Source organism: Narcine bancroftii, chromosome 13 (assembly GCF_036971445.1).
Source record: "Narcine bancroftii isolate sNarBan1 chromosome 13, sNarBan1.hap1, whole genome shotgun sequence".
Taxonomy (NCBI): Eukaryota; Metazoa; Chordata; class Chondrichthyes; order Torpediniformes; family Narcinidae; genus Narcine; species Narcine bancroftii.
In genome coordinates, this window is record NC_091481.1 from 72084474 (window position 1) to 72109076 (window position 24603).

The following is a 24603-nucleotide window of genomic DNA, read 5'->3' on the forward strand; positions in this document are numbered from 1 at the left end:
ATATTATGCTAATATATGCCATAGGAGCATACGTACACACGTTGACGTTGGACGTCTGAATATATTATGCTAATCGACCAGACGTACTCACGTTGACTTGTTTAATTATGTTAATGACTCGCAAAGGACCAATGATATTCAGTGTTTTGCCGAGAGCTCATGAATATGGAAATGCTTGCCACTAATCCGAAATCTAGGAGATTTGCAGGGACAGTTTAGGGAAGCTCGCGGAGGAGGTTACATTTTTATTAAAATCTTCACAGAAAATGCACCGTAAGAGTCCCCAAGCGCCGGAGGACCGATGTGATGCGACGATGTTATCCTCGTGGCCGGTGGTGTTGAAGTCTCTGATCGAGAACCCGCCGCAGCAGCTGCTGGATCATGAGGGTGAGGAACGGCTTCAAACCGGGCCTGGGAGCCGGCTCCGCAGGGTCCGCGCGCCCCCCCCCCCCCCATGTTGACACCTCCGGATCATCCCTCTCCGCAGGGTCCGCGCCCCCCCCCCCCCCCGTTCTCACCTCCGGATCATCCGGCTCCCCAGGATCCGCGCACCCCCCCTCCCTCACCGGATCATCCGGCTCCGCAGGGTCCGAGCACCCCCCTCCCTCACACCTCCGGATCATCCCTCCGCAGGGTCCGTGTATCCACCCCCCGACACCTCGGGATCATCCGGCTCCCCAGGGTCTGCGCGTCCCCCCTCGCCTCCGTCTCTACCCCTCCCTCAGTCCCAGCGCAGTTCTTCCTTTCCCGGCGCACGCCATTTCCCCCCCCCCGGCTCGGTCCTAGCGCCGTCGGGTCCAAAAATATTTAAATGACGGGACAGACTCGATGGGCTGAACGGCCTATTTCTGCTCCTACCTTTTACGCCCCAGCGCCAATCATCTGCTCCCCGCCGGCACCCAGCGCCACCCGGAGCATCTGCAACGCCCGCCGGGTCCTAGCGCCGCCGTCTCCCATTCAATACTCGGGCCGTTCCGACTTCAAACACGATGCATCCGTCTCCTGTTCTCGGGTCATTTGAAACGCTTGTGATGAAGCCATTGGGGTGGGAAGGAGCGGGGGTTGTGGGGATTACAAGGGGGGGTGGTGGGGACAAGGCGCCGGGGACCCTGCAGATGTGTGGGGTTTAAACAGATTAAAAGAACCATTGAAATCTGTGACCCAGATTCGGATTCTCGGCTCCTCTTCCAATCTCAGCTCCTCAATCTTGTAGGTAGCGGCGTTTTAAATCCAAGGAGGGTCTCTCCCTTACGCTATCTCCAACGCTGAGTGTAAAATATCCACTGAGTGCAAAATGAATTCAAGAAGAAGATATAAATGCGAACTACCTGAGAATCAATGTTTGTTTAGGGGACAGAGGTCAATATGTTTTCAAGAAAACTCAAGGCTGGAGAAGCTCAGCTGAACATGAACATTGATGGCAGCTCTAACAATGAGGAGCCTCGCCTGTGGCTTCAAAACAATATTGGACAGAGTATAACAGTCGCAAATGAACCCTGAACAATGTGAGGTGAAGTATTTTTGCCAGACTAGTAAAGGCTGGAAAGATATGTGGGGCCTCCATGTGGAGGAGCTTGTCAGTGGCTATATTTCTGAGGAGTTTGAGGAAATTTGGGATGTTGCCAAAGATTTTTTTTGAATATTTCATTTAGAATTTTTCAAACTCAAGCAGTGTCAGCCATCTGTAAAAAAACATAATAATAAAAACTACTTTTTCCAATTATATACAAACTTCACCATCAATTTCCCCCCTCCCTTATCCCCATTAATATAACCAGAGACCAAATTAACTAGACAATTACCCTTAAAAGAGAGACAGCAACAATTAGTCCTCATCCCCTATTCCTGCAGCATTTTATAGTGTCCCTTCCAGACATATTACGGATCTAAGGACCAAAATCTAAAACAAAACAATTAAATTTTAAAATTCTTGCAAATAAGTAAGAATAAACTCAATGAAAAGACAGAAATCATCGGATTAGTTGGCATCGGCCCCTAGGTCTTTAAAATTTTGTGACTCAACCTAATTAAGATGGATGGATGGATTCCCCCCCCCTCCCCCAAAGGAGATGGGGGGATAGACGGAAACAGACAGTGCATCACCAAAGACTCTCGCAAATTTCTACAGGTGGACCGTGTAGCGTATTCTAACTGGTTGCATCACTGTCTGGTGCAGAGGTGCCAATGCACAAGACAGGAAAAAGCTACAGAGGGTTGTGAACTCAGCCAGCACTATCACGGCATCAGTCTTCACTCCATCGAGGACATTGACATGAGGTGGTGTCTTAAGAAAGCAGCCTCTATCCTCAAGGACCCCCACCATCCTCTTCACTCTGCTACCACCGGGCAGGAGGTACAGGAGCCTGAAGGCAAGCACTCCCCTCGCCATCAGATTTCTGAATGATCAGTGAACCCCAGATACTGCCTCACCTTGACTTTTTTTAGCACTATTTAAATTTATTTTATGAGGTGGTTTATATGAATGTTTGCCCAATGATGCTGCAAAACAGCAAATTTCATGACATGTTCATGAAAATAAATTCTGATTCATCAAAGCCCTCTTCTAATCCAGACCAAAATTCGCTCTGCTCGCAATCTTTTCCCTCCCTTTTTCATCCACTCCTATCACTCACTACCGTCTATGCCAGTGGTTCTCAACCTTTTTCTTTCCACTCACACCCCACTTTAAGTAATCCCTATGCCATAAGTGCTCTGTGATTAGTAAGGTGGGATGTGAGTGGGAAGAAAAAGGTTGGAAATTGACTCGTTATGTGCATGGTTTCAGAACTCCCAAAGAAAATGGGCCAATGGCAATTTTTCTCAAGCCAAATATTTCAGTAACAGTTGGGTCTAGAGCAGTAATTCTCAACCTTCCCTTCCCACCCACATCCCACCTTAAGCAATCCCTTACTAATCACAGAGCACCGATGATTATAGGGAATACTTAAAGTGGGATGTGAGTGGAAAGAAAAAGGTTGAGAACCACTGGTATGCACCAAGAGCTGACAGTAATGGACTGGTGTTTGCACTTTGCATCTTGTGTGTCTTCAGAAGTTTGCACTGAATTCCAGCGAGTTAGTGTTTTGTTCAAAGGGTCACTTTGTAAGCAAAACACAAAGATATTTTGTTTTTTGTGTGGAGCCTTTGCTCTTCCCCTTGATATAATTGTGGTCTTTGCTGGTTCAGGACCTCCTATGGACCAGCAATGGAATATCAAGTTCAAGTTTATTATCATCCGACTGTATATATTAAATTTAAATTTTAAAAATTAATTTTGGACATGCAGCACAGTAACAGGCCCTTCTGGCCCACGAGCCCATGGGGAAAACCCATGCAGACATGGGGAGAAAGTATAAACTCCTTACAGACAGCACCAGAATCAAACCGGGGTAGTTGGCACTGTTACAGCATTGCAATAACCGCTATGCTACTTGTACAACTAGTCAAGACAGTATTTCTCCAGACCGCAGTGCACACACATACACATATAGCACACCACATAGTAATCACCTCTGTGCATATGAATATAATTTAAAATAAAGAGATATAAATATTTTCAGATGAAATACTAGGTTATAGGATACTGTTCATCAATCTAACAACCTGTGAGAAGAAGCTATTTCCCGCGTCTCACACTCTTGGTTATAACGCTCCTGTACCTCCTTCCTGATGGTAGTGGGTCAAAGATACTGTGTGCTGGATGGAAAGGGTCCTAAATAATTCTTTTGAGTTCGGTAAATATTGTCAATAGATGAAAGGGAGACCCCCGTGATCTTCTTGGCCATTTTGATGATCCTCTGTATCGACCTCCAGTCTGATGCTTTGCAGCTACTGTCCCACACAATGATGCAGCCAGACTGGACAATTGTGCTCCAGACAAATGTTGTCAAGATGGGGGCCGGTAGCCTTGCCCTCCAACCTCCTTAGGAAGAGTAGGTTTTGTTAAGAAATTGTCTGGGCTGAGAGCAAACATGATAATTAAAAGATACTGTGAAAGGTAACACAAACATTTATTTCTGCGTTTGTGAAGTCTCACAGCTTTGATTTTTTTTAAGAAGTAAAAGCGCAAGGGCTGGAAAGTTTAGATTGTAGCAGCATCTGTGCAAAGATAAATACTCAAACGTCTAGTTGCTACTTTCCCCTTCGTCACAGAAGGACCAGTGGTTTTCAGTGATGAGTAAGACAGAAGATATGACTTCAAATAGGAAAACAAACTCCAGCACAGAAATAACCAGAGGAAATTATAACATGGCATTGGCCGTGATTACTTGTCTTGTGATCTCTGCAGGACCCACACTGTTATTTTGAAAGTGTAAAATTCAAAAATAAACACTGTTTCCCTTATGCCTGCCTCCCACCACAATTAACCTCAGGTTATGGTGAGAAGGCCAGGAAGTTGGGGGCTAAGTGGGAGAATTGGGCCGAATGGCCTACTTCTGCTCCTATATCTTATGGTTTCCTTCATAAATGTTTGTTGAAAACTAAAATTGCAGAATTGGAGGATGATGGTAACAGGAGAACTGTTTGGAATTGCAGCTCTATTTGTGCTGTTCCTTTTAAGATTACTTATTTAATCGCATGGAGCTTCTGCTCAGTTTCTCTTTCCATTCTGTTGTGAAGTTTTACAGCATAGAAACTGGTAGATGTTCCCTTTGGCCCATTGAACTTGTGTCAGCCCATAAAGTTCAAGTTTATTATCCAATTGTACAAGTACAACCTGTCGAATCAGAGTTCTCTGATCCTCGATGCAAAAACACCCAGACACTCAACCAGACATAACACATACAGACAAACTATACTTATGCAGTACGTATGTACCTATATAAAATAAATAAATGTTGTCAAATAAATTGTAGAGTCTTTGAGGGGTTGTATGAGCAGTTCATCAGTTGTTCAGCATTCTCACTGCCCATGGGAAGAAGCTGTTTCTTAGCCTGGACATTTTTATTCTCCCATTTCCATCAATTTACCCCCCACCCCCGGATTCTAACATTTAAGATTCAATGTATTGTCACATAATAAAAAGTGCCATATTACAAAAAATTGCTTTTGTCTACTGTAAGGTAGATCGATTCGTTATCAGCAGAAATTGCCCGAAGCGCCTCTTACAATCAGAGAATGAGAAGCAAAAGAGAGTCCCCCCTCCGAGTCCCCGAGTATCTGTGGATTTCCCCTCCAGAGCTCCTGCAGCCTTCACAATCACCCAGAGTTCAGTTCAAGCCATCCGAGCTCCAGATCTGAACCCTTGATACAATTAGGAACCCCCTTCAGCACACTCACTCACACACCGGGGCAATTTTATAGAGGGCAGGTAACCTGCAGTTCTTTGGATGGGGAATGGAACTGGAGTAGTCAAGGGAAACAGCCACAGGGTCACAGGTGGTCAAGAGCACAGATAGTGCTCAAGCTGGGGATTGAACCTGTGTCGCTGGAGCCTTGGGTTCACAGCTCTACCAGCTGCACTACTTCATCGCCTGCTGTCTCCATGAATTACAAGGAGCAGAGTGGTTTTGATTGTCAAAGAGCTCTAATATTGCAGTAGCTCTTCAGAATCAGGTTATTGTCATGAACATGTATCAAATGATGTGTTGTTTTGCAGTAGCATTGTGTAAAAGTTGCTATAAATTACATTTCCATGAAAATACTATTTAAAAAAATTAGTGCAGAAGAAAAGAAAAAAGTCAGGGAGTGTCTGTGGTTTATTGCCCGTTCAGAAATCTGATGGTGGAGGAGAAGAAGTTTGTGTACCACTGGGTCCTCATCTTCAGGCTCCTGTACCTTTTTGCCTGATGGTACAAGAGTGAAGAGGGCATGACCTGGGTGGTGGGGGTCCTTGAGGATTGAGACACCAACTCTTAGATGTCCTTGATGGAGTGAAGACTGATGCTTGTGATGGCGCTGGCCGAGGGACATGCCAAATCTCCTCAAACACCTCACACAGTATAGCCTTCTTCGTGATTGCATCAACGTGGAGGCCACAGGATAGATCTTCAGAAATGTTGACAGCCATGGAAATCCGGAGAATACAAACCAGTCCTCATCGAGGGGTCTGCAATGGAGAAGGCTAAGAACGTCAAATTCCTGGGTGTCAACATCTCTGAAGTTCTGTCCTGTGGACATCATGTCGATGTACTAAATTCTTTTGCAAATTTCTACAGGTGTTTTCCTGGAGAGCATTCTGACTGGTTGCATCACTGTTGGTACGGAGGTGCCAATGCACAGGACAGGAAAAGGCCAGCGACATCACGGGGGCATCAGTCTCGACTCCATCGAGGACATCTACAAGAGGCTGTGTCTTAAGAAAGCAGCCTCTATCCTCAATAACCCCCCACCACCCAGACTATGCCTTCTTCACTCTGGTACCATCAGGAAGGAGGTTCAGGAGCCTGAAGACGAATACCCAACAGTACACAAACAGCTTCTTCCCCTCCACCATCAGATTTCTGATCGGACAATGAACCACAGACACTGCCTCACTTTCTCTTCTTTTTTTATTTTTAAAAAAATATAATTTATAGAAATATTGCAACTGTAATGCTGACACAAAACAACGAATTGCTTGACGTTCATGACAATAAATTCTGAATCCGATTCTATCCGCGGATGCTGCGTGACGTGCTGAGTTCTCCAACAACTTATTGTTTGCTCAAGATTCTAGCATCTTCAGCCTCTTGAACAACAACATAGAGTTTATTAAAAGTGCTATAAAATCTAGCACATAAAGATCAATAAACTGCACTCCCGTGGGGTCCAACCACCCAGTCCGACTGCTATCAGATCCATACAGGCTGAAAACAGCCTGTTAAAGGAGCCAAAAGTGGTTTATTTTAAAATCCTGCGACCGTGGGGGTCTGGGCCAAAGATGGCGTCGCCCGTGACCAGCAGCAACATCATCTGGGGAAGTGGAGGCCCTGGCGCAGGGCACCAGAAAATGTAGAAACCATCCCCTGTGTGAGAAGGAGAAGCAGAGATGACCCACAAGGACAGTGACCTCAGCAGTGGACCAGTGAGGGGGTTCTGTGGCTGAAGGGCCCACGTAGGCTGCGGGCTGGTGGAGACTGCGGTCGAGGAACTCACTCCAGGCTGCGGGCTGCTGGAGACTGGCTCGAGACGGGCTGAAGGGGTGCCAGGTATTGGAGCTGGGATGCGAAAGTGTGTCAAGGGCTTCCTGATCGCAACAGAGGTGTGCATCTGTGCTCAGGTTGCTGATGGTTTATACTGGGCTCTGTGTGGTTGCGGGGGCTGCGAGAGCACAGGAGGCAAATCCACGGCCACTTGGTAACTCGGGGTGGGGTGGGGGGGGGGGTTATCTTTTGGTTCTCTTTCTCTGACTGAAAGAGGCTCTTTAGACAATTTCTGCCGATGGCGAATCTGTCTGCCTTACAGCAGACAAAAGCAATTTCCTGTGATATGGCACTTTTTATTACATGAGGATACATTGAAGCCGATCATTAACCGTTCACCGACAGCAGCAAAATAAAAGAGCCATCCCTTTTCCCAAACTTATCACCAAGCTGTAAACCCAACTGCTTCCAAATCAAGATGCTTTAGCAACGATGATCAGGCTTTCATTGCAGGAGAAATTTGCCAATTACTTTCAGAAGGCATAATTGAGATGTGCACATCAACATGGCTAGACCAAGTGGTCGTGGGGAAGGATCCTACCCAACACAAGAAGTGAATATGTGTGGATTATTCACGGACAATCAATCAAAACATGGAACTGAATGCTTACCCCTTGCCAAGAAATGACAAAGGATCCAGATTCTTGAGGCACAGAATCAACCACCATTTTACACTGATCAAGCACCAATACTGTGTTTTAATGCATTGGTTATCGCAGAAGAGAATCAAAATAATGTGATCTTTTTCAGACTGGAAGGATTCAGCATTAGAATATGGAAAACATTTAAACAAGAGCGTTGACTGCCATGTGAAACCAGCAAAGAAGAGCAATTCTGTCAGTGTTGATCACGTTGAATGGCTGGGCAGGATCTGTCTCCCTCTGCCAAGTATTGGTCTATTGTTAGTCACCACTCACACCACCATCTTGTGATGTATTCTCTGAGCTCCAGGGGAGATAAAAAGATAACTGGTCTGAGGGGAAAAAAATGTCCTTGACATCAATCGTATTCTTGCTCAGGGGCTGTCATTGGAAAGGGGTTCTGACAGATTGTCGGAAAACGCAACGCTTTTATTGTGAACATGAAAGTCTGCAAATGTTCTGATTGTAATAAAAACAGACACAAATCCTGGAGGAACTCGGCTGGTCTCACAGCCTCCTCAGGAGGGAAAGGTTTCAGGCCCGAAACCTTCTTTAAGACCAGCCAAATAAAAGAAAGGACAGGGGGAGGACAGTCAAAAGGTGTTAATTGGATATTAAGGGAGAGAGGAAAGGTGAGAACTGATGGGGGAGGGAGGTGCGAGAGTTGGCTCTGAAAGCAGAGCTGGGGTGAAAGAGACAGAGGGAAAAGGGAAGAGAGACACAGAGCTGGAGGAAAGGAGACATGCGGAAAGTTGGGGGGGGGTGGCGGTGGGCTAATAGAAATCAGTGTTAATGTCATCTGCTTCCTGGGTGTCCAGGAGATCCACGCTATTCGGCAGATAGCTGAGGTGCTGAAGGATGCAATCCTCTTGACTCAATCCCTCGACTAATGAAGCCCAGCATCCCACAGGCCTTCTTAACCATCCTATCAACCTGCGCGGTGACCTTGAGAGATGTTCCTCCACATTGAAATGGCCAAGTCAGGAGACAAGACCAGGTTGTGCAGTGTTCTTTGTGAACTCTCTTTACTTTAGAGGGAGATCACTGACTTCCTAAAAGGAATATTTTGTGCGGCACCAAGTGGTGTAGTTATAGGAAGGAGGTCATTATGCTGGAAAGGGGAGAGAAATGGTTCACATTTCTGGGCCTTGAGGAGAGACTGGGACGTTACTCCTTGAAGGCTGGATTTATCGTGGAGTATAAGATCATGAGGAACATTGATCAGGTAAATGGTCCTTTTTCCAGAGTAAAACCAGAGGGCATAGATTTAAAAAGGACTTCAGAGGCATCTTTTTCACCCAGAGCATGGTGAGATGAGCTGCCAGAGGAAGTGATTAAGCCAGGGATAATTACAATCTTCAAAAGAGGGATTCGAGGGATATGGGCTGATTGCAGCCATGTGGGGGCTGGTTTAGATAAATAACCTGTTTCTGTCCTAAACTCGGGAACAACACCTCATATTCTGTCTGGGCGCCCTCCAACCAGATGGCATTAACGTCGACTTCTCTGGTTTCCATTACCCACCCCTCCCTTGTCTCTACCCTTCCCCCATCCCTATTATTTTCTCCTCCAGCTCTCTCTCTCTCTTTCCCTTTCCCTCTGTCTCCTCTCTGCATTCACAGAGCCACCTCCCTCTCCCAACCAATTCTCACCTTTCTCCTCCTGCCCTCCCATCCATGTCCAATGATCACATTTTACCTGTGGGCCTGTGCTCCACCCCCTGCCCTTTCTTCCCTCACCCTCCCAGCCTTCAGATGCCTGCCTGCTTTTTGCTCACACCTTGAAGAAGGGCTGAGTCCAATGGGTTATATATATCTTTCCCTCCTATGGTCACTGTGTGACCGGCTGAGGTCCTCCAGCATTTCTTTGTTTTTTTACTATGTCGGTTACTATGAGCAGACTATGTTTTAAATGGGGTGAAAATTGAAAACACCTAGATGCCAAGGAACCTGGAGTCCTCGAGCAGGGTGGCCTGAAGATAAACGTGCAGGTTGAATTGGTTGTGAAGAAGATGAAAGCAAAGCTAGCATTTATTGCAGGAGGAATGGAATCGAAGAGCAGGGATGTAATGTTGAGGCTTTAGAAGGCCCTGGTGAGACCTCACTGAGTATTGTGAGCAGTTTTGGCTCTTTGTTTAAGAAAGAGTGTGGTGTTGATGGAAAGGGTTCAGAGGAGGTTCATCAGGATGAATCAAGGAACGAAAGGGTTATTGTATGAGGAGCGTTTGATGGCTCTTGGCCAGTACTCTGGAATTTAGGAGAATGAGGGGGGATCTCATTGAAACATTTTGAATGTTGAAAGATGTGAACAGAGTAGATGTAGAAAGATTGTTTCCCACGGTGGGAGAGCCTAGGTCAAGAGGGCACAACTTCAGGATTGAAGGGGATCACTTGGAATTGAGATACGGAGGAATTGCTTCAGCCAGAGGGTGGGAGATCTTTGGAATTTGTTGCCACAGGCGGTTGTGGAGGTCAGATCATTGGGTGTATTTAAGGCAGAGATTGACAGGTTCTTGATTAGCCAGGGCACCAAAGATTAAGGGGAGAAGGCCAGGCAGTGGGGCTGAGTGGGAAAATGGATCAACTCGTGATTAAATGGCAGGGAAGACTCGATGGGCTGAATGGCCTATTTCTGCTCCTATGTCTTATGGTCAAACTGGAAACCTTGACAGTCCAAGCCCTTGGACAGTGTACTGGGGGAAACAGTTCTCCAGCAATAGTTTCCTTTACAAAGAGAGCTGGTGATTTTGGGAGTAGAAGGGAGAATATTGATGGCCAGGGGAGTATAAATTGATATGACTTTTTATGAAAATCAGATGCTGGTAATATGAAATAAAATCTGCAAAGTGTTTGCAGGTTAAGTAGTGTCTGTGAAAGAATCAAAATCATTGTTTCAAGTTCACAACAGAATTTGGATCATTGAACATTACAACACAGAAACAGGCCCTTTGGCCCTTCTAGTCTGTACCAAAATATTCTTCTCCCTAGTCCTACTGACCTGCACCCAGTCCATAGCCCTCCATACCTCTCCCATCCATATACCTGTCCAAATTCTTCTTAAATGTTAAAATTGAGCCCTCGTGTTCCCCCAAAATTTTCACCCTTAACATGTCCTCTGGTTTGTATCTCGCCTACCCTCAGTGGGAAATGCTGACCAACATTTACTCTGTCTGACCCCCTCATAATTTTAAATATCTCCCATCAAATCTCCCTTCATTCTTCTACACTCCAGGGAATAAAATTCTAACCTGATAATTTTTTATGAAATGAAAGTATAAAAGAAAATGTAAAGGTCAGGAGTATGACAGTTGGAAATATATTTCTAATTTCATACACTAACAACTAATAAAATAATTTCTAATAATGAACCTTGCAGTAATCAAGATGAAAGCCTCTGAACCCATTGCCAGTGGTTAGAGAACCGGTCCTGTAAACCAGGGGTCGTGAGTTCATTCCTCGCTGAGGCCTTATTTCTGTGAGGGGCGCTAGACAAAGTGGTGACTCTGTCTTCCTTACGGTGGACAAATTTGAAGAATTTCATGTATGTTACATTCTAAATGTAATAATACATGACAATAATGGAACCTTTAACTTTACAAATATTCACTCTGCCTTAAAATAAATAATGAAAAGGTTTTTTGGAAGAATAAACTTGGTTCCAAGGTCACCTAATTGAAAGGCCTTGATTTTCATCTTAGATAATGCCACTGAAACCACTAGGAGGAACCAGATTTAAGTTTGTTCAAGTTTATTGCCATCTGATTGTACAAGTACATCCTCTCGAAACAGCATTCTCTGGTCCTTGGTGCAAAACACGCGGACACACAACTAGACATAACACACATACAGACTGTACATATGTATGTACATACATAAAAATAATTTTTTTTAAATAGTAGTAGAGTCTCGGAGGATTAGAGTGAGGAGTTCATTCAGATGTTCAGCATTCTCACTGCCATGGGAAGAAGCTGTTCCTCAGCCTGGTGGTGCTGGCTCTGATCCTCCTGTATCTCTTCACTGACGGGAACAGTTGAAAGATGCTGTGTGCGGGGTGGAAAGGGTCCTCACTGATCCCACTGGATCATGTTGATGGGGTGGAGGGTGGAGACCCCAGTGATCCTCTCTGCCACTGTGGATTAACCTCTGATCCATTTCTCTGCAGCAACTGTACCACACTGTGATGCAGCCGGCCAGGACGCTCTCGATGGAGCTCCTGTAGAAAGTTGAGATGATGGTGGCCAGAAGCCTTGCCGACTTCAGTCTTCTCAGGAAGTGCAGTTGGTGTTGCACCTTCCTGACAAGTGAGGAGATGTTGAGTGTCCATGATAGGTCACTAGTTAAGTGGACCCTGAGGAACTTGGTGTCTCCACTCTCTTTAGAAAAAGAAGTAGAATGTTGTGTCCTACTTTATATCACTGCTAATTTCTGGTCAATATTGTACTAATAGGTGTTAGGTCTGCTTTGTTCATGAATGAGTGAGACAAACACCAGACTGAGTCGAAATCAGGGTTCTTTGTTCTTTATTACCGGATTGTAACACTTGCGACTAACAAAGTTAGTCGGAGAATGCATTCTGCCGTTATCAGCAAAATGGTGATTTTTTATACCCTTGGATATGTGCTTAGAACATCATCATATCATTACTTGTCCAATGACTAAAACTGTTGCTATCCTTTCCCTGCTAGCTTCCTGCCTCTCAATCCATCAATGTCTCTCTTATCTTGTAAGTACAAGGATGCATTCACATCTTGTTACAGCCCTGTACATTCCCATCTCATGATGTTTTACCTAACAGGAGTACAAGGACACCTCCCCTTCTTGTTACTGCCCTGTACAGGGTAACTCTCTACACATTCCCATCTCATGATGTTTTACCTTACATAGGTAAAGACCATCTGCTGCTGTGGAGTTAGCTTTGGTTGATGCGTAGATCTGCATTGCTCCAGATTTTTTGGCATGAGTGTGCTGCATGCTCAGGTGCTGTGTTAAGGCAATGATTCCCTTCGCTGCTTCACGTGGCTAAAGATGTTTCCAGTAGTGGGAGAGTCGAGGATGCTCTTGGCTGTGGTGTCTCTTGTCTTTCGGCCAAGGGGAGGTGAATGTGTGAAATTCGTTGTCACAGACAGCTGCAGAGGCCAGGTCACTGGGAAGATTCAATGTGGAGGTCAACAGGTTCTTAAATTTAAATTTAGGATTTAAAAAATTAAATGTAGAAACACAGCACGGTAACAGGCACTTTCAGCCCATGAGCCCTTGCTGCCCAGTTACACCCAATTAGCCTACAACCCCTGTGTACATTTTGAAGGGTGGGAAGAAACCGGACCCCCGGACAAAACCCACTCAGAGCATGGAGCTAACGTACAAACTCCTTACAGACAGCGCGGGATTCAAACCCGGGTTACTGGCACTGTGATAGCTAATCTCTATGCTAATCGTGCCATCCTTTACGCTAACCGTACCATTCTTGATCAGTAAATGTGTCAAAGGTTACGGGGAGTAGTCAAGAAGTCAAGTTATGGGGAGAATGGGGTCAAGAGGAAAAATATGTCAGCCATGGTGAAGAGACTCGATGGGCTGAATGGCCTCATTCTGCTCCCACATTTTATTGTCTTAATGTGACCTATGTGTGAAGAATGTTTACTGGGCAAGATGGTGGGGTGATCAGTGTTTTGGATTCTTCATGAGAGAAGGAGCAAAAGTGACAATGTAAAATTAAACTTTCTTTATTTTAATTGCCCAAGAACAGAAACATACTTGTCTCTTTTCAAAGGGAAGGAAAAATAAAAACCTCATTAAATTCTGCAGGGAAAGATGAGGACAAAGACAAGGATGTAGACGTGGCAACTGGCAGCACCATAGTGGCATCTGCTTCTCTCATGCCCACCATCTGGGACAAGACTATTCCCTACGATGGGGAAACCTTCCACCTTGAGCTGATGGATGTGGACGACTTCCTGTTAGAGAACGGTATTGCAGGCAGCCCAAGCCACCTCAACCTGCAGGATGCCCTAGGAAGTAGCCTCTTGTCAGTGGAGGAGTTGGAAGACAAGGAGCTGGCACCTGCACTGCCTTCACCCGGTTGCCGAAGCCTCATGTACTCCTCAGTGAACTCTGACGGTGAGTGGTTCTCATCTTATATCATATTTATTGTCATGCCTGCCAAGATTGGGATTCAACGTAAACCTGGAGCAAAGCAGCCTTCCCCTGGGTTATTGTAATGGTCCAAAGTAAAATGCAGTAGTGCCGTGATAATCTATAGACTGACGTCTGGGAGTCCCCAACCTCCAAAGATTCTCCAAATGATTGGATTATAACCTTTAAAACCCAAACGCACTTTTATGTCTCAACAAAGGGTTTGGATGCGAAAAGTTGACTGTCAAGTCAAGTTTATTGTCATATGATTGTACATGTACCACCTGACGAAATAGCATTGTCTGGTCCTCATTGCATAATACGCAGATATACAACCAGACAAACAATGCATATGCAGGTCAAGTATTTCATCTATACAAATAAATAAATAAATATTGCTTTGTCCAGATGAGAGTCCTTAATGGTGAGTGTAGCAGTTCCTTTGGTCATTCAACATTCTCACTTCCCAAGGGAAGAACCTGTTCCTCAGCCTGGTGGTGCTGGCTCTGATCCTCCTGGATCTCTTCCCCGACGAGAGCAGCTGAAAAAAGATGCTGTGTGTAGGGTGGAAGGGGTCCTTGATGATTTTGTGCACCCTCTTCAGACAATGATCCTGGTAGATCACATCATTTGGCGGGGTGGGGGGAGAGACAGACCATCTCTTTCCACGTATGCTGCCTGAGCCCGCAATTCATTCTCATACAGTAGAATTCTGAAAATCCAGACTGCTTGGGGAGAGGGCAGGACCCAATTCTTGGGCAGGATGTTTAAAATTTAAATTTAAGGAAGAATGAAGAAGAGAGAAACTGGTAAATGTTGATGGTTTATTCATTAGTAAATACAGCATTCTTCATTTATCAAAACGAGCAGTTTTAAAGAAAAATTAAAGTCAACTCTTGTCAAAATGTAAACATTTATTTAACTACAAAAGAGTGTATAATGCTTGAAATTATTAGAACACTGTTGTTCACACTATGTTCTAGTTTCTTATTATTTTTTCTTGGTTCTCACTCAGTTTCAACGTGACTTCTTTCTCTTCACACCACGAAGTTTATCTACTTTAGGATCCATTATTATGGGTTTGTAAATACGTACGCTACACTGCCATCCATAAGGTTGGGACAAAGATACTTTTCCCTTTATTTAACCCTGTGCTCCATAATTTTAAATTTGTAATCAAACAATTCATCTGTAATTAAAGTGCACATTCCAGACCTTATTCAAGGTTATTTGTGTACATTTTAGTTTGTTCGTGTAGAAATTACAACTTTTTTTTTTACACATAGTTCCCTCATTTCAGGGAGCCACAATGTATAAAAAGTGCTGTAATTTCTACACGGTCAAACCAAAATGTTCACAAGTAACCTTGAATAAAATCTAGACTGTGCACTTTAATTACATGTGAATTGTTTGATTACAAATTTAAAACTATGGAGCATAAAGGGAAAAGTGTCTTTACCCAAACGTTGTGGGAAATGGAAAGAGCAGGACACTAAATTATAATGTAGTCACAGTTTGATTGCTCCTTTCAAAATGGCGGCCGCATTTGTGGCATCCGGATTTTTGGACTTCTATTGTGCTTCACTTTTTTTAACACACGTTACACAGTAGTAAAATATATCCAATGAGCAGAAAAGGAGATGCATCCAAGCCATGTATGTGTATGGACCCTGATTTCAGATGTAAACGTGACCTTCCCCCTCCCCCACCCCTTTCAGAGTTTGCTGAGCTCCAATACAGCCCCAATTCAGAACCCTCAGATCCAGCCTCATTCCAGAACTCCGATCCCGGCTGGGTACTCCACGAACTCTGGGGTCAGACGCCAGATCATCACGATTTTCAAACCATTGTATGCCAGATTATTGGCGTTTTCATGCATATTCCCTCAACTGCTCCCCCCACCCCTGGTCTCGGTTTTGCCCCTGGTCTAGACAGAGACACGATGTACATAAGTGGAGTATCTTGGTGCTGGTGCTCGGCAGTGCTCAGAGATTAGAAGGAGGTCCAACTTATGTTACGATGTTTGAGGTCTGAGTGGACACTGACTGTTGACCTTATTCTATGAGGTCCAAGAGAACGGCATCTCTAACCGGAGAAGGGAGCATGGAAATGTTCACCTCGCATTAACTGTAGAATCATAGAACAACACAGAACTGGGTCCTTTGGCCATCTAGACTGTCCTGAACTGTTCTGCCAAGTCCTACTGACCTGCATCTGGACCATATCCCTCCATACCCTTCCCATCCATGTACCTGTCCAAATTTTCCTTAAATGTCAAAATATAGCATACATTCACCACTTCAACTGGCACACTCCCACCACCCTCTGCCTCAACGTTCCTTTTAAACATTCTACCCTTAACTCGTATCCTCCAGTTCTTGTCTCACCTAACCTCAGTGGAAAAAGCTTCCTTGCATTTACTCTGTCTTTATTTACTGTTCAGGTCACTCAACTGAGTGCTACTGGTATCATGTAACCCGTTATAAGGTTGGGTGGTCGGCAACTAAACCAGCTCCCCCACCAGGCTTGCCTGGTGCTAGAGTGGGCTAGAAACCCTGCAGGATGAAAAACAAGACCTATGAACCCTCTTGTAGGATCATCGTCCATCTAGCAAACGCATGCCATGCACCACAGAAGGGGCACCCCTTGCATTGAAGCTTGGTCTGGTCATTCACTGCAACAGAACTCCCCCTCCCACCCCAGCCGTCTTGGACTTCACCGTGCTGCTGGATTCAGGAGAGATCCTGTGCAGCCCCCCCCCCCCCACTCACCTAAATCCATTCACGCACACATTGTTCCTTTCTGAGGAGTGGGGCATCCTCATCTCAAACCCCACAAACTGACTGAAAGGAACCATCATCTCCCTAATGGGATGGATGCCGTGAAACCAATCGATAGAGGTATACAAATTGATGAGGGGTTTACTCTATCCCCCTCATAATTTAAAATACCTCTTCAAATCTCCCCTCTAATGAAGTCCTAAACTGTTTGACGTTTCCCTGAAGTCCCTAGTAAATCTTCTCTGCACTCTTTCAATCCAATTGCTATCTTTCCTGCAGATTGCAGAATTTGGATAACACGAGATACGATCCATTCTGTGGATTCTGCTTCTCTGATTACCTTGTCAGTACCAAAGGAACCGCTCAGCCACATATTTTGATGTCCCACTCTTTTCCCAACCAGCTGCTGACGGATTGTACATTAGCAAGTTTTGGAGGCCACTCAATCCATCAAGTCTGTGCTGGCTCTCAGAGCAATCAACCCCAATCCTCCACTAATTTCTCTATAAACTATTCCCTCTCTCATATCCATCAGCTTTTTCTTGCTACCCATCTGCACCAGGAATACCTCACGGTAACAGTTTTAACTCACCAAGTTGCATCCATGGTCACAGTTTTAACCCACCAAGTTGCATCCATGGTCAAATCCCGCAGGGATGTATAGCACAAAGCCATCAAACCCCTCCTCGACACTAATCCGACATTAAACCCCGGATTCATTCTCCCCGGTTTCTTGTCACCTCCTGCCCAGTTCCATCACCCCTTCCCCATGCACTGGGCCAGTTTACTGTGGCCAATAACCTACCTGCCTTTGGAACATGGGAGGAAACCAGAGCAATTGGGGGAACCTGCTGTCTCTGCCATCGAGGTCAGGAGTGAAGCTGATTCTCTGCCATGTGAGGCACTAGCTCTTATAGATGCACCACAGTTTCCCCTTCCTCTTGGGTCCTTGAGAACACACCCCACCAGAGAGATTTAGCTTTGTTTCATGCCCTTCCTTCCTGGAATGAGGGCAAACATTACTGGAGAAGGCAGTTAAGCAACAAAAGCATTTTAAATCCAGGTTTACCACGACAGGAATAACAGATGGATTTTGTGAAGTTTATGACGCAGTAATTAGTTGTTTTAGAAATATTCTCCATACAAGTGCTGTGATTAACAAGACCAATCCATTGCAAAATAGAATCAAGAGAAGTCCACTTACAAGTACTTCCTTTTGCACTAACCTTGTAAAAGTTTGAAAGGGGCATTTTAAATAATCTATCCATGTGTTCACTATGTTCTAGATTCTGATGGAAGCCAGACTGAATGTAATTCTCCAAGCCCAGTAGACCCAGAGGCGATTGATGTGTTGGTGAGCTTTGAACCAGACCCTACCGACCTTGCCCTGTCTAGCGTTCCCGGCGGAGAATTGTTCGACCCCCGCAAGCACAAGTTTTCTGACGAAGAACTCAAACCACAACCCATGATTAAAAAGGCCAAGAAGATCTATGTTCCACCTGAGCAAAAGGTACCGGTTCAGTAATCTGTGCTTCAGTCTTGCAAGTTCAGGAGATGCTCAGTTCCACAGCTGCCCTGCGGAGTCCTGGAACACAAGCAGTTAAGTGGTTTCAGTCCCACAGAGCATGCTGTGGTGAAACTGGTTGGTTGCAGGAGTAGCTCAGATGACTTTGAATGCTGGGAGTAATCTTGGCTGGTAAATGGAGTTAAACAAAGAAGTGTGCAAATGCTGGGATTGTAGTGCAATACGCAAATGTACTGGAGGAACTCAGCAGGTCACACAGCAAAGGGAGCAAAAGGTAACCAATGTTTCAGGCCTGGGCCCTTTATCACGTTGTTGTGTTGAGAATGTATCAAGTTCCGTGGGTTCATAGAGAGACAAGTCTGGACACAAGTGTCACAATCATTTATTGTACACACGGGAAACAAACAGGAGAAAACGTCAAACGATATAGAATTACTCCAATACTAAACAACTATGTAGACACTCATGTCGGACTCCATTTCCAATAACCACCTCTCCTCTACACGGTACGAAACAAAAAACTATTTCAGTGTAAGCAGGGCACATCAGGCACAAGGGTCCTCAATAGCAGTGGGTGCTCACCCTACCACACTCCCCTGCACGTGTACACCCTCACAGACAGGGACTTCTAAACGCACTCCACATTCCCTGTACCAACAGGAAGTGGGCCGTGGCTCAATGCCAAGTATTCCCACACAATAGTATGGTTCCCCTCGAAGTGTAGTGCACACCTTGCCAACGACTCCTCCAGCAATGTCCACAGTTCACGACCTGGTGTAGAGCAGTGTTTGTAATCAGGACCAAGGAACAGAGAGAGAGAACTGTCACACCTGTTGGACTTTATATTGTTCTGACCATTGATGATACTGAATCATTTAAATGAGTCCACTGTACAATAATGGGTGGCCGGAGTCCAACCTTGACCAGCAGGTGATGCGACTTCCGACGAGGTTTCAGGCAGGGAGCTCACGTGATTCTCTGCAATCCACATAGCACTGCTACAAGCAAAAGTAGGCAGGCGTCTGAATATGAAGGTGGGGGAGGAAGAGAGGGGAGGTTCCATCTGTATCCACTTCCCTGTTGCCCTGTGCTCCTCCCCCTGCCCCTTCCTCCCTAATCTCCCACCCCCCAAACATTTTTATTCAGGCACCTGCCTGTTTTTGCTCCCAGCTTGGCAAAGGGCCCAGGCCTGAAATATTGGTTACCCTTTACTTCCTAAAGATGCTGCGTAATCTGCTGAGCTTCTCCAGCACGTTGGTGTAGGGGCTGGTAAATGGGCCAAGCCTCTGGGTTAAGGGGTGGGGGGGGGAAACTGACCTGGAGTTGGAAGGATAGCATTGTAGGGAAGGTGCCAGAGGGTCGAGGTCACACAACCTGGGGACAGGCCCTTCAGCCAAACTTGCCCACTCCGACCAAAATGTCCCACCCACCTCGTCCCACCTGCCTGCGTTTGGCCAAAAACCCTCCAACTGCCTCCAGCGGCAGCGAGTTAAGGAGATGCTCCGGTTCCACTCCTGCCCTGCAGAGCATGCGACCTGGGTTCGAATCCCACGCTGTCTATAAGGAGTGTGCACGTCCTCCCTGTGACCTTTGTGGGTTTTCCCCAGCGGCTCCGGTTTTCTCCCACCCTTCAAAAAATGCAAAAAAATGTTCGGGGTTGGTAGATAAATGGGGTGTATTTGGGGGAACGGGTTTCATGGGGCAGAAGGGCTTTCACTGTGCGATATCTTTAAATTTAAAAAAAAATCACCCTTTCCCCTCCTCCCCCTCCCCCAATACACCTTGACCCTCCCACTTGTGGACATGTTTAAATTTTAATTGCCACCCAATTATACCCAATTGACTTACACCCTTGTACATTTTGAATGGTGGGAGCAAAGCGGTTCCTGGGGAAAACCCATGCAGACACAGGGAGAACGTGCAAACTCCTTACAGACAGCGCGGGATTCGAACCAAAGTCACAATTGCTGGCGCTGTAAAGGCGTTGCGCACACCACTCCGCTAAATGTGCTGCCCTGCTCCTGTGGTCTTGGTCTGCATTGTGTTTCTACACTATTAAAATTAAAAACAAACTCCCCAAAATAACCCTTCTAATTGTACCAGTGTCCATCTTTCCCACCCAAGGATGATCGCTACTGGACGAGGCGGAAGAAGAACAACCTTGCAGCGAAGCGCTCTCGGGACGCCCGCAGGCTGAAGGAGAATCAGATCACAGTGCGGGCAGCCTTCCTGGAGAGGGAGAACCTGGCCCTGAGGCAGGAAGTGGCTGAGCTGCGCAAGGAAGTGGGACACTACAAGAACATCATCTCCAAGTACAGAGCCAAGTACAGAACCTTGTAAGGGACCTTCAGCCGTCTGGGTCAGGGGTGGGAGGAGAATGGTCGGATGGTCCCCACCCAAAGGAGCAGCTTTTTACAAAAGAACACAACGTCCTCTTCTCAGATTTTCCCTTTGCAAAACCCTCCAAAAACAAGCCGAATGGTTTTTAAATATATTCGTGAAGTTCCACACATATTACGTCAAATAAAGTACAGTGACTCTTCCCATCCCTTTACGTGTTGGCTACAAACGAGAGGCCTGACTGCTCTTTAGAATGGCTGTTAAACTTTTAATGAGAAGATCATGGGGTGTGATTTAATTTTTGACATTGGCCTTTCTGTTGTCCCAGGCCATTCTTTGTTGTCCTGGGCTGCTTAAAATGTTCCATTTGTTCCTGTTGACAAAGCTCAACATCTTCCCAGTTGTCAGTCTTTTCTCTCAAAGCCTGTATTTTCACCCAGGCTGCAGACACTAGATACAGCTGACCAATCCCCATTGGTATGTTGCATGTCGATGGACCCAATCTCTCCTCAACCCAGTACAGTCACTCTGCGGGATGAATGGTCATTGAGTTCACACCGACCACTGGAAAGCTTGCACAGATTGATTGCTCCAGTCTCACCACCGACAGATTGAGATCTCCCCTGAGCGTGTAGCTCTTCATAGCTTAATGTGGAGTTTTAAAGGATTGGTGGAGGGGTCTGAACTGAGCATTATTTTATCGATGTGTTGTGGCATTAACATTTAGAGTGAAACAAGAAAGTCTGCAGACACTGTGATTGTAGTAAAAACACATGTTGGAGGAACTCAGCTGGTCTCGCAGCATCGATAGGAGGTAAATATATTTTACTGATGTTTCGGGACTGAGCCCTTCTTCAAAGCATTAACAACACCCCTATCTTCTTTTCTTTAAATATTCTGTGGGTCTTAGAGGAATGCAAGCATTTTTTCAAACTACATCTGGTTTGAATAGAGAGAATTATTGAAGAGTAAAATATAATCTGACTTTGAAATGTGTCGATAATTTCAGCATGTAACTGGTTTCCTCCAGGTCACAGGAATATTGTGCAAATGCCTTACAGGCAGCGTCGGATTCAATCTAGGTTACTGGCATTGCAATAGCTGGTGCTAACCTTGCCGCACATGTAGTTAGGTCTGCACATGGTGGGATGGGGGGGGAGTAAGGAAGGATGGTAAGCGGGGGGGGGGTGTATGCTCTGGCATGGACAACTTTGATTTAAATTACCAAATTTTGTATTTAAAATAGTTCTAGAACATCACAGCTCAGTACCTCGATCTTATGCCAGCCTATATATTCCTACCCAAAAAAATCAAAACCCTCCCCACCTCATGACCCTCTATTCTTCTTTCATCCATGTTCCTGTCTGAGAATCTTAAATGCTTCTAATGTTCGAACCGCCATCATCACCCCAGGCAAGGCATTCCAGGCACCTACAACTCAGGGTGTTTTTAAACACCCCTAAACTTCCCTCCCTTCTCTTTGTTCAGATGCCCTCTGATGTTTCCTATTCCCGCTCTGGGAAAAAGGCTCTGGCTGTCCACTTTATCTCTGCCTCTCAGAATCTGTAGGCCTCTATTAAGTCTCCTCTCATCCTTCTTCGCTCCAAAGAGAAAAATCCCAGCTCTGCTAACCTTGCCTCATAAGACTTACTCTCCAAACCCTGCAATATCCTGGTAAATCTCCTCTGCACCCTCTCCATGGCTTCTACATCCTTCCTATAATGAGGTGACCAGAACTGAACACAATACCAGAGATCTGTAGCGTTACAAAATAACCTCTTGACTTGTGAACCCAATCCCCCTATTGTGAAGCCCAGCATTGCATAGGCCTTCTTAACTATCCTATTAACCTGGACAGCAGCCTTGAGAGATGGATGGATTTGGACTTCCACACTGTTAAGTACCTGACCATTAACCCTGTACTCAGACTTCTGGTTTAACCTTCCAACCTTCTAATAAGGAAAATGTAATTGGACGTGGAAAATTCTTCCCCACCCTTTAGAGGGCACTGCCTTTTGACCCATTGACTGAACCCCAATCAATTCCTCTTGCCCCATCGGCAGGTGGGCACCACTGTGGACGAGGGGCCAGGAGAACCACTCCATGGACATGGGATGGGTGAACAAGGTGAAGTTAAATTGAGTGTGAGACCCTTCTGAGTTGAAACTTTCTGTTGCTGCTGCTATATTTGTGGTGTTGAGACTGTGATGGTGTCTTTAAGTGCCATTGGTGATGGGGAGGGGAAGTCATTCTGGACCTGCAACTGGCTGTCACATCCACTGGCAGCTGGAAGCAAGGTGGGTTTAAAAATCCAAATGGTCGTGTTTAACATGTTAAAATTGGTGGCTGGCCCATACCTTTCCCTGCAGCAGGGTCTTGTTTACCCGCAGTAACTTTTAACAGCTTGCTTGTATAAAACAATATGCATTCACTAAAATGTATCCTGTAAATGAAGCCTCTGTGTCCCTGCTGTGCAATTATCAGTTATATAAACAGAGAGCTTTTTATTTTAAACCAGGGATGGTGTGGTATAGAGTCGCTGATGGTTCCTGCCTTTAATCGGTTATTTGTTGTTTGTTCTTTGATTGAGGAAAGTTGATTTTTAACCTTCCAAGATCAGCAATAAGCAGTGGAACAGGTTTAAAATATCCACATTTTGCAGGACCCACCCCCCCCCCCCCCCAGTCCTGTTGGTGTGAATCGCAGGAGAACCTGCCAAGTGGGTTATTGGTGGTTTTCACCATTGAGACAGGATGCCCAAATGAGATTCACAGACCTTGCTGATCCACCTGCCCCCCTCCCCAAGTCCTGGAACTATAAATAACCCCAGGGTTAAACGTAGAAGAAAAAAAATGTACAGTTCCTTCAACATCTGTGACTCCAAATCTGAAGTTCTTGTAGGTTGCAGCCAGACCAAAGGCTTGGTTAACAAAGTGCTTCTTAAAAGAGGAGAGAGAGAGAGAGAGAGGGAGGTGGAGTTCAGGGAGAGAATTCCAGCGTTTAAGACCCAGGCAAGCAGCTTCTTGCTTTCTTTGCAGCTGTCTCGAGTTCTGCTTCAATCATCAGGGGTGAAAAATGTATCTTTTTGAAGTCTCCTTTAATCCTAAATCCTGACCTTGGACCTCTTGACCAAGGGTAGAACCCTTTCCCTAATCAGCTTTAATATCATCTCCTGGAAGTAGAATGCCTTATCCGCTCATTATCTGTCCAGTCAACCTTGCTGAGGAGGGTCTGATGAGAGGTGAGACAGGGTCCAATGGGAGCTTTGATGGTCTTGCAGTTTTGGAGCCATTCATTTAGACAAGTGACCTCAAGGAAGAGCACGGTAGTTCCCAATCCAACCAGGTCCGATACAGAGGCAACCAAAGACAGCCTAGGCTCTCCCAGTAAGCGATGGCTTTCCAAGGATGTGGTGGTGGGGGGGGGGGGGGGGGGAGGGTGGGAGAGCAGGTTGCAGATGACCATCTCACCAAAATAACCCCACGTGAACTTCGTCGTGGCTGGTTTAATCCATGCTATTTGGGAATCTGGCAATGGGAATGGGGTGTAGTCAGTTCTCAAGGACAGGCCTTGCACCATCACTGGTCCTGAGCACAAATCCCTTTCCCCTTCTCCCCACCCCGCACTGGGTCAAAGAGTACTCACTGAGACACCAGTTGTTCTGCCTTTAAAGTTTGTTATGAGGTACAAAACCAGCCAACAGTTGAGCAAGAAGCAAGGAGCGGCCAGTGAGGGGTTTGTCCAAAGTTCCCGGCAGTCTTCATACACTCCACAGAGCGTGAAAGTCCAGATTAAAAGAGAGATCGCAGTAATTGTTCAGCAACTATGCTCCCCTTCTGGACATCAGATATGAGCTGCTTTGCTCATGTTAAATTGGCCCTTCGGCTGTGAGTGGGAGTTTCACACGGTTCCCGGCTGTACAATGTGCATATTTTAAATCCTGCCATTTCTAATACAGTATCTGTATACAATATACATTCTAGCTGTGGCTAATGTGCAAAGGTTTTTAAAAGTCTATTTTTGATTGTTCCTTGGAGAACAATAAATGGTTTAAAACCTCAA

General features: G+C 45.5%; 1 protein-coding gene across 2 annotated transcripts; it reads left to right on the top strand.

Moving 5' to 3' along the window:
• Nucleotides 1–153: 153 nt before the first annotated feature.
• tefa (TEF transcription factor, PAR bZIP family member a) lies at nucleotides 154–24603 on the top strand. 2 transcript variants are annotated; one of them, XM_069908119.1, is made up of 4 exons: nucleotides 154–387; nucleotides 13570–13881; nucleotides 17963–18030; nucleotides 20326–24603. In XM_069908119.1, the coding sequence occupies exons 1-4, from the start codon at nucleotides 267–269 to the stop codon at nucleotides 20539–20541; spliced, it is 717 nt and encodes a 238-aa protein (XP_069764220.1). In that variant the 5' UTR covers nucleotides 154–266; the 3' UTR covers nucleotides 20542–24603. The 2 variants fall into 2 exon arrangements, with proteins under 2 accessions (XP_069764220.1, XP_069764219.1); XM_069908118.1 differs by having other exon boundaries at nucleotides 155–387; nucleotides 17963–18186.